The sequence below is a fragment of the Procambarus clarkii genome, chromosome 69 (genome assembly GCF_040958095.1).
Source record: "Procambarus clarkii isolate CNS0578487 chromosome 69, FALCON_Pclarkii_2.0, whole genome shotgun sequence".
NCBI lineage: Eukaryota > Metazoa > Arthropoda > Malacostraca > Decapoda > Cambaridae > Procambarus > Procambarus clarkii.
In genome coordinates this window covers 23,689,711-23,707,617 of record NC_091218.1, presented here as the reverse complement: position 1 = coordinate 23,707,617, position 17,907 = coordinate 23,689,711, and the positions used below count along the sequence as shown (strand labels likewise).

At 45.7% G+C, this 17,907-nt stretch overlaps 2 protein-coding genes across 4 annotated transcripts in view; one reads left to right on the top strand and one right to left on the bottom strand.

The window, feature by feature from the left end:
- The window catches only part of gry (trafficking protein particle complex subunit 11 gry), a 56,545-nt gene extending 55,438 nt beyond the window's left edge, over positions 1-1,107 (bottom strand). The window contains exon 1 of one of the 3 annotated variants that reach the window (XM_045765159.2): positions 1,020-1,107. In XM_045765159.2, the coding sequence (XP_045621115.2) occupies positions 1,020-1,085 (66 nt within the window). In that variant the 5' untranslated portion in view covers positions 1,086-1,107. Of the gene's footprint in view, positions 1-751; positions 800-1,019 lie in introns of those variants that run through there. The other 2 variants (XM_069311251.1, XM_069311252.1) reach the window with 2 other exon arrangements.
- A 1,070-nt stretch (positions 1,108-2,177) lies between these two features.
- On the top strand, positions 2,178-9,702 carry LOC123772263 (uncharacterized). Its single transcript, XM_045765349.2, has 2 exons — positions 2,178-2,238; positions 5,376-9,702. The coding sequence occupies exon 2, from the start codon at positions 5,755-5,757 to the stop codon at positions 8,236-8,238; it is 2,484 nt and encodes an 827-aa protein (XP_045621305.2). The 5' UTR covers positions 2,178-2,238; positions 5,376-5,754; the 3' UTR covers positions 8,239-9,702.
- Positions 9,703-17,907: the final 8,205 nt, after the last annotated feature.

Sequence of the window (17,907 nt, the reverse complement as noted above, 5' to 3'; positions counted from 1 at the left end):
ACTAGAGCCGTATCGCCCATTATTTTACACTTCTCAATCTATGGTTGCAAGTAAGCAAGTAATTATCAAAGGAAGGCACCAAACCGGGAAGGCTATGTAGCATCTATGGTTGCAAGGAAGATTTCTTATTCCAGAAATCAACTTTTTTAGCAACAGAATGTCTATACTGCAGCAGTATGGAGACCACAACTTAATAGCATAGGCTAATCTAAGCAGTCTCATTAACCATGGTAAAGAAGGGTAAAGAAATAAAGAAGTAGGGATCGTTTCTTGCTGACTGGTTAAGGGGAAGTATCATAGTATTGTGAAGTGTGTGCAAACCTCTATATAGTGCCTATTATAAAGGAATTGCAGATGTAAGAAATAAGTTCTGAAGACAAAGTATTAACAACATTGAAATTGCAAAATCTGAATACAATAAAGATTTTGGAGTTGTGATTAGTAGGGATCTTAAGGAAAAAAAAGTAAGGAACAGAGCAAACAGAATACTGTACTGTAATTTATTTCCAAACATTCTAGCAATAAAACATCTAATGTTAATTATTGAGCTTTATCTTGCACCATAGAGATTATGCAGTTCAGTTTTAGTCACCACATTATAAAATGGGCAAATTCAATTGAACAAAGTGAAGGATGACAAAATTAACTCCAGGAATTAGAAACCTCCCTTATGAAAATAAATTTAAAAAGTTTAATTTAAATTCTCTAGAAATACAAAGTAAGAGGTGACATGACAATTATATAAACTAACTCCTGTATTCTTTTCTCTATCAATATGCTGCATGGTGGTGTTGTTGATATAGTAAATATAATGTACAATGTTATGCCCTGTATGAGATGTTTTGCATTTTTCCAGTATCTAAAAGCATTTGCCACTCTTGTTCCCGTTGCCCCTGTGCTGTCGAACTTATTGGTGGGTGTGAGGGTGTTCAGATATTTCAGAACCTTACTGAATATTTGAACCTTCATTTGTTAAAGAGTAAAGTACCAAGGTGCTTAAAGTGGCCAAAGGTACTCACCTGTGGCCAGCCAGCCCGTCCACCAGACGTCCTCTCACATCCACCAATGTTTACACCTCTACTCATCCACCACTACCAACATGAACCTAATTATACATGATACTAATTTAGGTGTTAAATCTACTGTTATTTTCCCTCTTAATATTAAATAATGCTTACTTTACTTATAAGAATAAAAATAATTTTTACTTCGATGTCGTAAAAACAATTACCATAGAGAAGAAGGGTTGGCAGCTCTGCACAGAGACCCCCTTTTTCCCCTGCAGGAAAGGATTATGGAGGACGACATTCAGACGCCATATTGGAATACTCAGCTCACATCTATTGGCGTGTTTATATAAATATATATATATACATAGCAAGACTTTGAATTTATCTGACGGCCGCCATATGTATCTAGTGGCCTCGACGGGGACAAGAAAAGGGCGGTTTGTCAAATGCCCCTCCACTGTTCGGTGGTAAGACACTCGCCTGGCGTTCCGCGAGTGCTATGTCATGGGTTCGTATCCTGGCCGGGAAGGATTTACTGGGCGCAATTCCTTAACTGTAGCCTCTGTTTAACGCAACAGTAAAATGTGTACTTGGATGAAAAAACGATTCTTCGCGGCAGGGGATCGTATTCCAGGGACCTGCCCGAAACGCTACGCGTACTAGTGGCTGTACAAGAATGTAACAACTCTTGTATATATCTAAAAAAAAAAAAAAAAAAAAAAATAGGCAATTCCATGGGTTTATAACCCTATGGGTGAAAAACCATGTTTTCTGTGGCTTCTTAAGCTTCTTGATTATACAATATTTGATTGTGTACTTTGAGGTAGTGAATGATTCCCTCCAAAAGGATTTTGTTTATGAGTTTGTAGGTATAGTCCTTTCCAAGAAGTGTTTCAGGTAAATATATGTTATATATATTCTAACAAATAAATATTTAACCTATTTTCCTGCATGGGAAAGGACGTCTCTAAGCAGGACTGCCAACCCTCCCTCTTGATGGTTGTTGCTTTCAAGGCATTGTCGTACATGGTAATAAAATTTATTCATTTTGTTGTATGAACATGCATATACATTATTTCGTATTAAGATGGAAAATGACAGCAGAGTCAACACATAAAATGGCAGTATTTGTAATTAGGTTTATGTTGGTGTGGTGGAGAGTGGAGGTGTAAACATTGGAAGGTCAGCTGGTGGGTGTCAGTCACTAGTTCGGGGGTCACGAAGAGAGGTAATTATTATTTCGCTCACTCTGGGCTTGCTTTATTTTTGTCGTTTACCAAATAAAGGCAAAGAAATGTACGATAGTCTCATATACATATTTTCTGGAGTCATCGGGTGTCTATTACTAGTTTCGAGTTTGACCTGTGTGGAGTTAAGATCAAGCAACCACTTCACAGGTGGTAGATGCCGAATAATTTTTCCGTAATTATGATGGATTCGTGCTACAAGGCACTGTTTATTTTTACATAGCCTAAGAATTGATGAGACTACATTATTGGGAGTGTCTTGAGATGTTTGTCTATACTTGTTTTGATTTTTTTGTATCGCCCCATATGTCACGTTTATTGGGCAGCGCCACTCGTCCAGTGAGTAAACATACTGTACGTCCATATATTGCAATGAGCCATTGGTGGAGGATCTATGGCTCTCCACCAAACGACTAAACGGGTGGCATGGCCTGGAATCGGCACTTAGGTTCTATACAGTGCTCTCACAGTCCCCCAAATGTCAACAATCTGAGATACACTTGCTTAGCTAAATGAATTGTGGGGGTTCAGTCCCTGAGCCCATTGTGTGCCTCTGTAGCCCTTTCCACTACTGCCCACAAGATGGGTATGGGGTACATAATAAATGAACTAAACTAACACCGCAACATACAGACGCCGCTTTAACATTTTCCGTTACCGTCTGCCAGGATAGAGATGGTGCATGTAAATGTTGGCTCGTTTCCTCGATTCGGATCGTACTCGTACCTACTCACATGTGTCGACCACTTCTCCAGATTAATGAAGATTAAGCCACCAAAGTACCATGGGGAGGAAGCTTGGTACGGGCATGAATAGCCCATAATTCTCCAGATGGCTTGTGGCAGTTACTATGGCGGATATGATGACTAAATCGGCAGTTCATGCTTTTCTTCATGGTTGGGCCTCCCGATCTGGAGCCATGCAACGATCGTCACCGATCAGGGTCGACAACTAGTCACATGGGGAGGAAGCTGTTGCAATTCTTGGGTACCAAACTTGCACAATCAGAATGCGGCCTATCAAATCAGCGAGGTTGAACTGTTTCACTGTTTTGACAACAGATTCACTGTTTTGACAACAGATTCACTGTTTTGACAACAGATTCACTGTTTTGACAACAGCTAGGTCAAACTTATTTTAAGGTTTATTACATGCCGCTTTAGCTGCCTTGTCCGTATTATCATGCTAGACACCACCTATGCGAGATGGTATCCATACAAATTATATTCTGAAACTTTCTTTATCACTTATAGAAGTTATAACATACCTAGCATCTATTTTTCAGGTAAAGTTTCAAAGTGCTTGAAGAGCTTACTTTTAATAGCAGAAAGCTACAAATACTTTTAATATTAATAACTTCTTGTAGTGCAGCTAATTCTGTAATGTGGACCTAAGCCAGTTGTTTAGTCTTGCAGTAGCACTTTGTACATTTGGTATTTATGTATACCCTACAGGCCTCTACAGTGCAACAAGTTGACATTTGAACACAAGTGCAAGCATAGTACTCGTGAGGCTGTAAATATGTGTATGAGTGTGTATCTGTATGAGGTTGGAGGCCAGACGCTTAGGGCCCAACTTTGCCCAGAGGATGGTAAACGAAGGAGAGGAGGGAAAGGGGGTGTGGAAAACTGGAAAAAAAAGAGTTGGGATTAGGAAAAAGAGAGAAGAGTGGGTTAGGGAGAGGGAGAGCAGGCACAGCCAGGTACGTACCCATATTCTATATCAGAGAGATTGTGTCTGTTCGAGGTTGAAGACCAGATGCTTGGGGCAAGCTTCATTAAACTTTGTAGGATTAATGGTGGTTTTATCGGGAGTGGCATAGGTGGGGTCGGGGTCAGCTTAGTGCTCCCGCCACCCCACCCCTACAGAAAGGGGCCACTGCCCCTCATTCATGAAGTCTGTAGATGTGAAATGTTCAGTTTAGAGTCTATAGACTTAAAAATTTTTACAGATGACATATTTGCATTCTAACGACAACCATTTGATTACTGATGTGAATGTGTTGTTGGGGAGGTGTGGGAGTTTGGAAAGTGGGCAGTGTGTGTGGAGGGGGAAGGGAACTATCATGAAAAAGCGCCAAGCCATTACGACTACATAGCACTGGGAAGGGATCAGGATAAGGATTTGGGGTGGGAAGGAATGGTGCCCAACCACTTGGACGGTTTGGGGATTGAACACAGACCTGCATGAAGCGAGATCGTCGCTCTACCATTCAGCCCAAGAGGTTAGGCGTGGGGAAGGGAAGTGTGTGGAGAACTGGGGCTGGGGGGGAGGGTGGGTGGTATAATGAGATCTGGGGGGAGGGGGGCAGTATAACGAGGTCCGGGGGGGGGGAGGGTGGGCGGTATAATGAGGTCTGGGGGAAGGGTGGCGGGTATAATGAGGTCTGGGGGGAGGGTGGCGGGTATAATGAGGTCTGGGGGGAGAGTGGCGGGTATAATGAGGTCTGGGGGGAGAGTGGCGGGTATAATGAGGTCTGGGGGGAGGGTGGCGGGTATAATGAGGTCTGGGGGGAGGGTGGCGGGTATAATGAGGTCTGGGGGGAGGGTGGAGGGTGTAATGAGATCTGGGGGGGAGGGGGGCGGTATAATGAGATCTGGGGGGGGTATAATGAGATCTGGGGGGGGGGGGGGAAAGGAAGAACATTGATATATATTCAGATTTGTAGGGAGGAAGCAGATAACTTTTATTCTGCCTTCTTAAGGACTTCGTGGCCACTGTACATTATATACCTCATCCATGATACTATATTATTTCCATGGACAATTTTAATAACGCTTTAAAAATGACTTAAAACAACAAATTAAAATTAGTGCTTAAAATCCCATATTGCAAAGTAATTTTCTTCTGTACATTCGATATATATATATAAAGTTTATTCGATGGTATCTGGCAATTTTAGTAATTATCCTTTTGTTGGCTTGGATAGACTACTCAATAGCATGACGTTTAATTTACGAAACTATTTAATACTGCTTAATTTCTCTGCAGTTATCTTGTTATATATAAAAATGCAGACGATATTTCTCTTGAATGTGTCATTTCCAAAAAATTCACTAGAGTTTTTACCTGTATCCTAAATTTAATATAATGCATTATTTCATATATCCAAATACAGATCCTGGTGAAATTGTTGGGCAGCAAGAAGGGCCAAGTGGTGGTATCATAGGTAGTGACGTGACTCAACCCTTTGGGCCAGCAGAGAGGACCTCCAGACCTAGCTGCGATTGGTTTCCCCTGGAGAGCCAGAGGCATCTGGCCAGAGAAGCATCTTGGTCAGCCAGTTCAGCCTGGCGGGCAGCCTCAGATAAATGCCACACATGACTTGCCGCACGAGGTTAGACAAATACTAAATATTCATCCTCGATTAATGACATTTTTCATTGGAAATCGGCGGCAGCAGCAACAAAAATTCGAAACCAACCAGAAACAGGTTAACCGGGGTTGATACAATAAGGTGCAAGGAGGGATGCAGCCTAGCATGCAGCAAGGGGGGGATGCAGCCTAGCATGCAGCAAGGAGGGATGCAGCCTAGCATGCAGCAAGGAGGGATGCAGCCTAGCATGCAGCAAGGAGGGATGCAGCCTAGCATGCAGCAAGGAGGGATGCAGCCTAGCATGCAGCAAGGAGGGATGCAGCCTAGCATGCAGCAAGGAGGGATGCAGCCTAGCATGCAGCAAGGAGGGATGCAGCCTAGCATGCAGCAAGGAGGGATGCAGCCTAGCATGCAGCAAGGAGGGATGCAGCCTAGCATGCAGCAAGGAGGGATGCAGCCTAGCATGCAGCAAGGAGGGATGCAACCTAGCATGCAGCAAAGAGGGATGCAGCTTAGCATGCAGCAAAGGGGGATGCAGCCTAGAATGCAGCAGGAAGGGATGCAGCATGGAGGGATGCAGCCTAGCATGCAGCAGGGAGGGATGCAGCCTAGCATGCAGCAGGGAGGGATGCAGCCTAGCATGCAGCAGGGAGGGATGCAGCCTAGCATGCAGCAGGGAGGGATGCAGCCTAGCATGCAGCAGGGAGGGATGCAGCCTAGCATGCAGCAGGGAGGGATGCAGCCTAGCATGCAGCAGGGAGGGATGCAGCCTAGCATGCAGCAGGGGGGGATGCCGCCTAGCATGCTGCATGCTAGGCGGCATCCCCCCTTGCTGCAAGGGTGGATGCAGGGTAGCATGCAGCAAGGGGGGATGCCGCCTAGCATGCAGCATGGGGGGATGCCGCCTAACATGCAGCAAGGGGGGATGCCGCCAAGCATGCAGCAAGGAGGCTTGCAGCCTAGCATGCAGCTAGGAGGGATGCAGGCTAGCATGCAGCAAGGAGGGATGCCGCCTAGCATACAGCAAGGGGGGATGCCGCCAAGCATGCAGCAAGGAGGGATGCAGCCTATGTGGAGCAGTAAGCAGGGTGGCATAATGAACCAGAACACTACCAATCATCCCATGCAAGGTCTGTCACAGCCAATGCGAGCTCCTCTAACACAAGTCAATATACCTCCTTCGCTGCAGCGGCAACCGCACGATAACCCTTCGAATCCGGGGTTGACATCATACGGTGCAAGTGGGATGCAGGTATCAATGCAACCTAGTATGCGGGATGGTATAATGGATCAGACGACGTCCAACCATCCCGTGCAGAATCGGCCACAACCAATGGGAGCTCCTTTAACGCAAGCCATCCCATTTGCGGGCGAGACTGGTCAGCAAAGGTGGTACCCAAGGCAAATCCCTACACATTTAAGGCAGCAGCAAGAAAATCCACAAGGAACAGGTCAACCTCGGATGATACCACAAAGTGTAAGTGGCATGCAGGGATCTTACGGGTCAGTTCAGCAAGGTGGAATGCAACCTAGTATGCAGCAAGGTGGAATGCAACCTAGTATGCAGCAAGGTGGAATGCAACCTAGTATGCAGCAAGGTGGAATGCAACCTAGTATGCAGCAAGGTGGAATGCAACCTAGTATGCAGCAAGGTGGAATGCAACCTAGTATGCAGCAAGATGGAATGCAACCTCGTATGCAACAGGATCGGCTACAGTTACCGGAAGTTCTTGAACTATATTCTCGCATGACACAACAGTGGGACCAAGAGCAAAATAGTATGCAGTTAAGGCAACAACAGCACCAACACCCACACCATCAGTATCAACCAGGGAGCTATCAGCAACGTAAGACACCACGTTTCTCAAGTCGACGATTCAGATTCTCGCAGCATAATTGGCAGAGTGGTGATGGCCAGTTTGGACAAGGTTTTACCCAGCAGCAACAAAGGAACCCAGTGCCATACAATGTCACCTCAGGCTATTGCCCCATTCATGGTGAGTTCGACTATAACGAACTCGTCCACACAACAACTGATGATTATTCCGACACCTCGGGTAATTTGCCACAAATGCGGTTATCAAGTGATGTCCAGTCAGGGCAAGGTTTTTCTCAGCAGCAGCAGCAGCAGCAGCAAACATTGTGGCCAATGCCACCCACTGTCAGCATAGACCGTAACTTATTGCATGATGTTCCCAGAGCGGGTTATATCGGACTCCTTCAAATAGCAAATAGGGACTGTGAAGTCACCTCGAGTAATCTGCCACAAACAGCGCAGTCACCACGGCCTAACTCCTCGCCTAGAAACCATAATACCACCCCACCCCCGAGGACTCAGCCCCTGAGCACCCCACCCCCGTGGCCTCAGCCCTTGAGCACCCCACCCCCGTGGCCTCAGCCCCTGAGCAACCCGTCCTTGAGCACCCCGCCCCTGAGCACCCCACCCCCGAGGACTCAGCCCCTGAGCACCCCGCCCCTGAGCACCCCGCCCCTGAGCACCCCGCCCCTGAGCACCCCGCCCCTGAGCACCCCGCCCCTGAGCACCCCACCCTCGAGGACCCCACCCCCGAGGACCCAGCCCGTGAGCACCCAGCCCCTGAGCACCCCACCCGCCCGAGCCCCCCGTCCCCGAGGCCCCCCAGCCCGCGAGCCCCCGTCCCCATAAAACAAAATCTTTCTAAATTTGTAGACATTATAATACCAGTGTGCTACTTAGCCCTTGTACATACTATCTTGTAAATATTTTGTAAGTCGTGGATTCTCATACAGAATACAATTTGTGATTTTTATCTTTACAGTGCTTTCTATCTGCATAACAGGAAAGTTAATATGCTTTCTTGAAGCAAACCCAGAAGAGCTATAAACTCGTGCCTTAAGCCAATTCACTTGCTTAGGTGTTTTCTAAGCTTGTGAAGATTAAAAAGATAATTCGGGAACATAACACAGATGGAAATGAAAACTTTATTATAGTAACTATATTATTTTATATTAGTCATTAATTTTGGGGAGTAGATGTCTTGTATACAATTTGAAGTGCCTTTTTTTTACATTGAGGCATACATTTTTTACATTCATGCTGAAAGCAGCATCACCTATACAGAGCAGGATGCACAATAGTATTATGCCTATACATTTGTGTACAATAAGTGATAATAGGTCATAAATGTAATTTTGTTAATCCACTGTGCCCATGGAAATCCCAAAGCTGCAGTGCAGGCACAACCTCAACAGGGGTTTATGTAACTGACATTTCCTGTAGGCAACCCATTTACCCTGGGGAGGTTTGCTGTCAGTTTGATAGTGAACGGAGAGTGGGTAATGACGTGCTTCCACACAGCTGCCTCGATGGATAGCTGCTTACAAACTAGCACATAGTGCCCACTGCTGACGCATTCCGCTTCCGTCAACTTAATAAAGGGAGGATTGTGAATTAGGGAGATGGAAGGTGTGTGGTTGAGGAAATTGGCAGCCAGTTTTCATCCCGTCACGACGCCTCGCCCGGCCTCTATACAATTCTTTAATTTCTTTTTTAAAAAATTAAATGATGGGTTTTAATTTTATCCAACACTTAAGGTGATGTATGTATGCAAATTGTTGATTGTATAGTTTAAGACCCGCTCATCGAGAATCCGTTCTTGTCCTGTATAATTGTATTTTAATGGACATAAGATTTTTTTAACCCCCGCCACTTTGTGTATTGTTCATCATGAGGAAGTATTGAACCGAGGATTTTATTATATTTTATAATTAATGTGAAAAATTAGATTTTATATCCTATGACTTGAACAAAAAGATTGTCACGTTTAGTATGTCTGACTTCTGTGAAGTAACCAGCCAAAATCTTTGCTTATATCAGAGGAGGTTATATTTACACTTAAAATATTTCATCCTTGCATAATTAGTATTATTTCTTCAGTATTTGCTATATGTTATTAAATTATGAATACAAAAAGATACGACCATCCTGCAATATGTATAGACATGAGATATATTTATCTTTATTTTTTTTAATTTTGAAACAATTTACTAATATATTTTTTTACATAAAGAGGTATTCTCCCGAGAATAGGATATCGGAACTAACCCATATATAATTGATAATTTGATTAAAAATAAAAAAGCAATACTAGTTTACAGTATATAATAATCCTACTTGCACTAAAATAGCAATTCTAGCTGGCAGTTATAGTAAATGCGGGATCTGTAATGGTGGATTAGGTTATAGAGAAATTATCAAACGTGATGAATGCCACTTTGTTTTACATAATAAATGTCTTATCTCGGAAGCCTTGTGCAATGCATATGACAATGATGAAACCGAAGGTAAGGTCTATTTCACTTTTGCTGCATTACATGCAATAGCAAATTCATTAACACAGCAGTACCACCTATTTTGTATTTAATTCCATCCACACCAGTTTGGGGCTAAGAGATTGTTCCTACATTCTGCACACTATTTTGTATATTGTTTCTGGTTATGTGGCCGCCCGTCCTCTCCATTTCATCGCTTGTTCTCTTCTTGTCTTGCTCCAAATTTGTGCTTTGATCTGCATTTTTTACTCTTTTTAGTTTTTCTATCAGTTTTTTGTCTGTCTTCTGCAGTTTTATTGTGAGGTTAGGTACATAAATGTTATGGCTGATGTTTTAGTCTGTGCAATTCTGAAGTGAGCTTCTTGATATCTGCGATGGTTATCCCCCTCCTCCTCCCCCCCCCATGTCCATTACAAGGGTTGCTTGTTATCAACGTAATTTACCCGAGATCCACTAACACTAGTGGCCTCGACGAGGACAGGAAGCCGGCGGCTTGTCAAAGCCCTCATTTGCCAATGATCTTTTCCAGTTGTACTTTAAAAGTTAACAGAATTATGGTATTTACAGCTTCGGCGGGTAGGCAGTTCCATGGGTTTATAGCCCTGTGGGTGTAAAAGCATCTCCTGTTCTCAGTCCTACATTGTGGCATGTTGAGCTTGAAACCGTTGCTCCTTGTTTGTGTTACATCTAACATTTTGAAGAAATTTTCCGGATCAACACAATCCAAATTGTTCAGTATTTTAAGTTTCACTGAGATCCGCCGTGTCATACCTGGTTTACAGTGTTAGAGCAATGCAAAAGATGTACAGTGACCACAACACAGCAGTTGCAACATCAGATCTGTGGGTTAGTACAAGAAATCGACCAACTACGAACCACTTAATTTGATGAAAGGGAGCAGTAGAACAACAGAAGTACACTTGCATCGCATCAGGCTTGGATACCCATGTGCATGGGAAATAGGCTTACAGGTTCCATCTAACATTTTGAAGAAATTTTCCGGATCAAATTGTTCAGTATTTTAAGTTTCAATGAGATCCGATCCGATCCTCTCGTCTTCTGGAACCTTAGTTAGTTTAGTTCATTTATTATGCGCCCCATACCCATCTTGTGGGCGGTAGTGGAAAGGGTGCTTCTGTAACCCTTTCCACTACCGCCCACATGATGGGTATGGGGGTGCATAATAAATTAACTAAACTAACTAAGGTTCCAGAAGACGAGAGGAGATTTCACCCGACAGACCACTGGAACATTATCTAACAGTGCAGTTACAAACCCATTAAGATTTCAACTTAGATTCAACAGAGCAGAAGTTAAAAACATGGGACAAAATCTTAAAGAAGCGACCATACGAGTCCTAAATACTCACACTCCGCCTAAGTAAAACAGGAACAAGCAACACTTAGTCTACCAGCCAGAGGCTTGGGGCCCGCACAGGAATATCCCTGAAAGAAGCAGCAGCAGCACTGTGGCCCTCAATCGTTCCTGATATACGCGAGTTGACTTGGCTCTGGAATGATTTTGTTGCCTGGTGTTGCACTTTCTCCAGAGCAGCTGTGTCCTTCTGAAGATGTGATCTCCATGCTTGAATACAGTACTACAAATTGGGGTGCAGCAGAGATTTATACAATAAATCACTATCTTCTTTTCCTTAGTCAAAGGTACGCTTGATTATTCCAAGGATTTGGTTTATTTTTTGACTGCTGCCCCTACCTGCTGTGCAACTTTGAGTGGTGGATTTTGACTCCATCTTCATCAATTATATCTATATCTACAAGAGAAAATATGTGTGACTGTCCGAGGTTGTGGATATGGGAGTCATAGGTGAACTATAAGGAGAAAGTTCCAACTCCATAATGACAATATAGCATTTGGAAGGGATCGGGAAAAGGATTTAGGATGGGACGGGGAAAAGGACGCCCAACCACTTAGGCTGGACGGTAGACCGACGGTCTCGCTTCATGCGGGTCGGCATTTAATCTCCTACAGTCCAAGGCACTATTCCTTATTCCCGTCCCATCCCAAATCCATATCCTGTTTCCTTCAAAGTGCCTTAGTCTTACTGGCTTGGCACTTTCTCCTGATAGTTCCCTCTCCTATAATATTCTGTTTGGCTTTTCCCATACCTATAGACTGTGATTGGCATTCAGATTTCACAAAAGAATAGACATCTGTTTCTTCAGATAAGTTTCAAGATATCGCCATAACAACTCGGTCTTGGTGGTTTGTAGCACGATAGCATCAAGATTATACTCTTAGTCGTTTGGAGTTCAATAGCCTTTTAGATTCCCAGAAATTACCCAGAACTTTGTGGTAAAATTTTCCTACCTACAGTTGCTGCTCAGTCATTGGTTTGGTCAGTTTTGATGTCCTAGTTAGTTTTGTAGCTGAATACCTTCATCTTTTCTCCTACCTTTTCTTCCATGGCTGTGAAGTACAGTATTACATCTGTCTGTCTGTACAAGTTGCCGCGTTCAATTGCCCCTGAGTGGAGTGCCCTTGACTTAATACGCTGTTATCTTGAGATGATTTCGGGGCTTTAGTGTCCCCGCGGCCCGGTCCTCGACCAGGCCTCCACCCCCAGGAAGCAGCCCGTGACAGCTGACTAACACCCAGGTACCTATTTTACTGCTAGGTAACAGGGGCATAGGGTGAAAGAAACTCTGCCCATTGTTTCTCGCCGGCGCCTGGGATCGAACCCAGGACCACAGGATCACAAGTTCCGCGTGCTGTCCGCTCGGCCGACCGGCTCCTCAAACCGACCGGCTCGCTGTGTTGCATTATTTTTAACTACGCTCTTTAGACACTCTTAAGTCTGTTCTACCTTGTGTAGTTTGTACTTTCTTCGTACTATATTCGTACTTTCTTCGCAGCATAAGCAGTACGAATATAGATTTGCAAGTTCACCAGGACATCTGTTGTGCTGTGGCACTTGTGAAAACCATATTGAGAAGGGAAGAGGTGATAGTGTTATAAGAACCACACCAGACGAACGTTAACCGTACGTTCAAAGAGTTTGCAGACACAACTTGTGAGGGTAATATGGCGAAAGTCCTTAGGGGAAGTACCCAGAGACCCCGGTTTGCGAACAGGCAGGACAACAGCATCGAGCCAGTTCTCAGGGACTGACGACGACTCCCAGACCCGATTATAAAGATTCAGTAAATACTGAGACGTGCACGGAGGGAGATGGCGAAGCGTTTCATAATGAATGCCATCGGAGCCCGCCGCCGTAGAACTGCAGAGGGCCAGGGCAGACTGAAATTCACAGAGAGAAGGGATCATTATAGGGAAGTCTGGGATGAGTACAGAAATCTAAAGGACGAGATTTAAGGACAGGTTTACAAAGAAGGAAAGATTGAGGAAGATGAGAACCAGAGCTAACAGAAGAAAAGTGGGAACCCAGTTCGATCACGACCTGAAACGGGTCTCCCACAAGAGAACCACGGAGGTGAAGGACCGGCGAGACATCGGGAATGAACTTACCCGCTATCTTGCAGACACGCTTCCAGATCTGCGGCAGAGGAGTTTCAGATGTAATGGTGGAAACATAAGACTTCCAACATTCACACTTAGCTGTATGGATGGCCCTACAGGCAACCGCACTCGCCTTCCGAAACAGAAGAAAAGAATCAGCCATCTGCCGGCGGCGGTCTCTCTCCCAGGCTGCACGCTTACAACGGACAGCCCGAGCACAGTCCACATTCCGCCAGGGAACGCACTTCCATGGTCCCCGAGAGGAAGAGCGAGGAATAGAGCGGAGGGCAGCGTTGAAGATAGTGTCATGAAAAAGGAGAAGGGTGCGACGGAGAAGCAGAATGGAGAGATCAAAGAGAGAGCAGCATGGAGGGTAAATAGGTTCCAGTCTGCCTTAGCAAACTGCAACCTAGGGAAGGAGATGGGAGGGTGAAAAGAGAAAAAGGTAACAAGGATGAGGAAATGGTCACTGCCATGGAGGTCATCAAGAACTCGCAACGTGAAATCCAAGTAAAGAGACGACGAGCAGAGAGAAAGATCAAGACAGGAAAGGGTGAGAGTCCGAGTCTAAATGAGTGGGCTCACCAGAATTCAGAAGAGACAGGGAAGAAGAGAGAATGAACGATTCGAGAAGGCGACCCCGGGTGTTTGTCAGAACATCACCCCAGAGGGTATGTCGACAATTGAAATCACCCAGCATGAGTACAGGCTATGGCAAGGAGTCCAGCAGGTGTTTAAGATCGGGAAGAGAAAGCGGAACATTTGGGGGGAGGTAAATGGAACAAACCGTGTACCATTTACGCACAAAAACACGTGCAGTAGAACATTGGAGAGACAATGAAAAAGTAAGGGGACGAAGGGAACATCAGAACAAATCAAGAGAGCAGGAGAGGAACATGCCCCAGCAAAAGCCAGGGGGGGATGGGGTTTGGGTTGGAGAAAGGAATAGCCACGGAAGCGACCAGGACAGGCACCAAGCATCGGCTCCTGGAGACAGACACAAAGGGGCGAAAACTGCGAAATCAGAAGTTGGAGTTCATGGAAATTGGCGTAATAACTGCGAATATTCCATTGAAGAATAGACATTGACAAGAAGAGAAAGGACACCAACAGAGGACAATGAAGAAACAAAGGGGAAAAAGGAACACAGTACGTTAAAGAAACGCAAGATCAGGATCAGCGAAGTCAGGGTTAGGGGTCATGGGTAAACTGAGTAAGGATGGAGGGAAGGGAGCGGGAGGACCGACCAGAGGTGGACGAGCAGGGTCCGGAGGAGGAGGAGGGGGGGACAACCGAGGGTCAAGGACAGCAGCAGGAGGGGTAGAAACCAGAGAGTGCACCTCAGCAAGGACAGCAACCAAGAGGGAGGCGGGGGCCAAAGAAACCTCCATAGCAGGAACAGGGGGCACGGGAGGGGATGGAGCGAGAGTGTCAGAGGTAGAGGGCGAGGAAGAAAGTGAAGCCTTCTTACCCGCCTGGGAGGAGGGAGAGGAGCCAGGCTTTCGCTTCCGACGCAAAAAGACAGGTGTCCCAGCAACAATGTACTGGGCAACAGATTCAAGCGTCTCAACAGGAGAAGGATGGAGGGATGAGAGCAAACAACACGATGGACGCTGGGAGAGTGATGGACATCAGTTCGCACTGACAGGCGACGTGGAGAGCTAAGAGACGGAGGAGAAGGATGGGAAGGAGGATCGGAGGGAGACGAGGAAAAAGACACAGGAGACAAGACAGACTGGGTAGAAAGAAGGGGAAACCCAGATAGAGAACCATGAGGGGGACCCTTCTGGACAGAACTTAAAGGAACAGAGGAGAAGGCAGTGGGCGTGTCTGGGTCTAAGGCCTGGAAACGGTTATGAGACTGAGGAAGGTGGGTAGGACGAGGAGAAGAAGAACAGTGCAACACGTGAGCATAAAAGACACCAGCGAAAGGGGGAAGATGGCGAACTTGGCAAAAAAGACAAACGTTCCCGGTGCTTCAAGGTGACGACGGCAGCCTCAAGTTTGTAATGTACAGTACACACGTGCGGGAGAAGGTAGGGTGGGCCTCACCGCAATTGAGGCAGTGAGCCCGGGGAGAAGTGCACTCTGACTTAGAGTACCCTTCGTCCCCACACAAGGGAGAGAGAGAGTACTGGAGCACCGGAGGGCACCATGCCCAAACCTCCAGCACTTATTACAGAGCCGAGGAGAGGGAATGTACTCCTGGACGGAGCACCTGACACCAGCAAGAATGACAGAGGGCGGAAGGGTCCTACCACCAAAGGTAATCTTCACAACCCAAAGGGGCTGATGACGACGACCACGAGGGGGACGAGTAAACGTGTCTACCTGGAGGACAGAATGGCCCTGGGCTTCGAGGATATGCCGAATATCTTCGTGGCAATCCTGTAGATTGTAAACACCGGTTGCAACATGGGATGGGAGGAGAATAGTACCCACACTGGCATTCAACCGAGCGTTCTTGGAGACCCGAGCAGGGGTCTCACCAAGGCAGGATAAAGCGGCCCAGCGGGTGGCTGCATCCTGACAAGGAGCAGCAACAACACGTGTACCGAGACGGGTGGGGTTGAAAGTAACAGAGGCATCTACCGAATCAACAAGGCGCTTATGGAGGGAGAAATCGTCAGGTATAGAATCCAGAAGGAGAAGATCAAAGTATTTGGTCCACAAAGTGGGACCAAAGAAGGTCTGGTATGCATCAGTACGGGAAGGGGTCGAGCGAGTAGAGCTGTGGCGTGGACAGCGTTGAGAACCCCCAGAGAGGGGTTAAAAGGCGCAGTAGTCACAATGAGAGACTGAGCCGTGCCACGGGACAAGGTGGTCATCACTGGGGGCTTGTGGCTCGACCCAACCACAGTGGGAGGGGAGCCGAGGAGAGGAGTCAGGAGGGTCAAAGGAGGACCAAGGTCAGGGCCCAATGCATCGGGGGCCACAGAGCCTGGTCTTCCAACATGGTCTGACTTCATTCAGAGGTCAGACTTTCATTCACAAATGTGCCCCCACACCCACCATGGAGCCACAATTAGAGGCAGGACACCCAACAAGAGACGTGTTGCCGATCTTGTTGGGGCTTCCCCTAGGAGTGCGTCATGAGTATACGCCCCACAAAAACCACCTTAAGAACTGTCAGTCTGTCGAGATCGGGTTCAGTGACAAAAGGAGGATTGACAATAAAAGGGTCCCCCTCGCTCGAGACGTTGGGTACTACAGTTCTACGGGTGCAAGAGTATGCCTCCCTCAAACACCCGGGCATCTAAACAAAAGAAGGCCGAAAGAATGATCAAAACAGGCAAAATGTCGGCGGGAAATGACAATTAGAAAGGAGAAGAGGGGGGAAGGGGAACGAGACATAAGGAAAAGTTAAAGTCGTCCAGCAGAATTCGTGACGACAGCAGCAGGAGCATTAGGCCACAAAAGGACAGAGGACTGTCCCATGGAGCATCACACTCCAGCAGCCGCCCACCAAGCCCCCTCACGGCAACAACGGCTGGACAGGGAGGGGGTTTAGAGTAAGAAGATCATGCTCTTTTGGAGCTATTTAACAACTATGACAAAATCACTGATGCATTAGAAGGAAAACAGAATGCAGATGTGGTATACACAGACTTTGCAAAGGAACTTGATAAATGTGACCATGGAGTGATAACCCACAAAATGAGGTCAGTAGAAGTAACAGGTAAAACAGGGTTACCTTACCTTGAGGTGCTTCCGGGGCTTAGCGTCCCCGCAGCCCGGTCGTCGACCAGGCCTATGTATCACCAGGGTGATACATATTAAATTTTGTCAAACAGAACACAAGGAGTAACAATAAAATAAAATCGAGTCCAAGCATAGTGAAAAGCTTTGTACCTCAGGGCACAGTCCTTGCACCACTGCTTTTCCTTATTCTTCTGTCAGATATAGCCAATAATACAAGTCCTAGGTTCATGTTTTCTTTTGCAAATAACACAAAAATCCGTATGAAAAGTTTATACTGTAGAAGACACTGAAAAACTACAAGCTGATATTAGTAAATTTATTTAATTTGGCAGCAGAAATTAACATGATGTTTAACAGTGATAAATTACAGGTCCTTAGGTATGGTACAAATGAAGACCTTAACCAAAGTACAGGGTACAAAACACAATCAAATCTGCCCACAGTAGGAAAGAAACATGTAAAGATCTGGGAGTAATGATGTCTGACAACCTAACACTTAGGAAGCATAACCAAGAAAATATAGCATCAGCTAGAAAAATAATAAGATGGAATATGAGAATCTTCAAATCCAGAGATCCCATGACAATGCTCATACTGTTCAAATCACTTGCGATGTCCCATGTTGAGTACTGCTCGTCACTCTCACACCCCTTCAAAGCAGATTTTGCTGAAATAGAGGGAATACAGAGAATGTATACAGTGCACATAAACACAATAAAGCACTTGACTGGGATCTATTTGGATCTAAAGAACTACTGGGATTGTCTCAAAGCTTCTCAAAATGTTCTGTCTAGAAAGGCAACGAGAGGGACATCAAATAATATATACAGTACATGGAAAATAC

What these genes read in the sequence shown, in the direction of transcription:
- LOC123772263 (XM_045765349.2), top strand. Translation starts at nt 5,755, where the DNA reads ATGCAGCCTAGCATGCAGCAAGGAGGGATGCAGCCTAGCATGCAGCAA.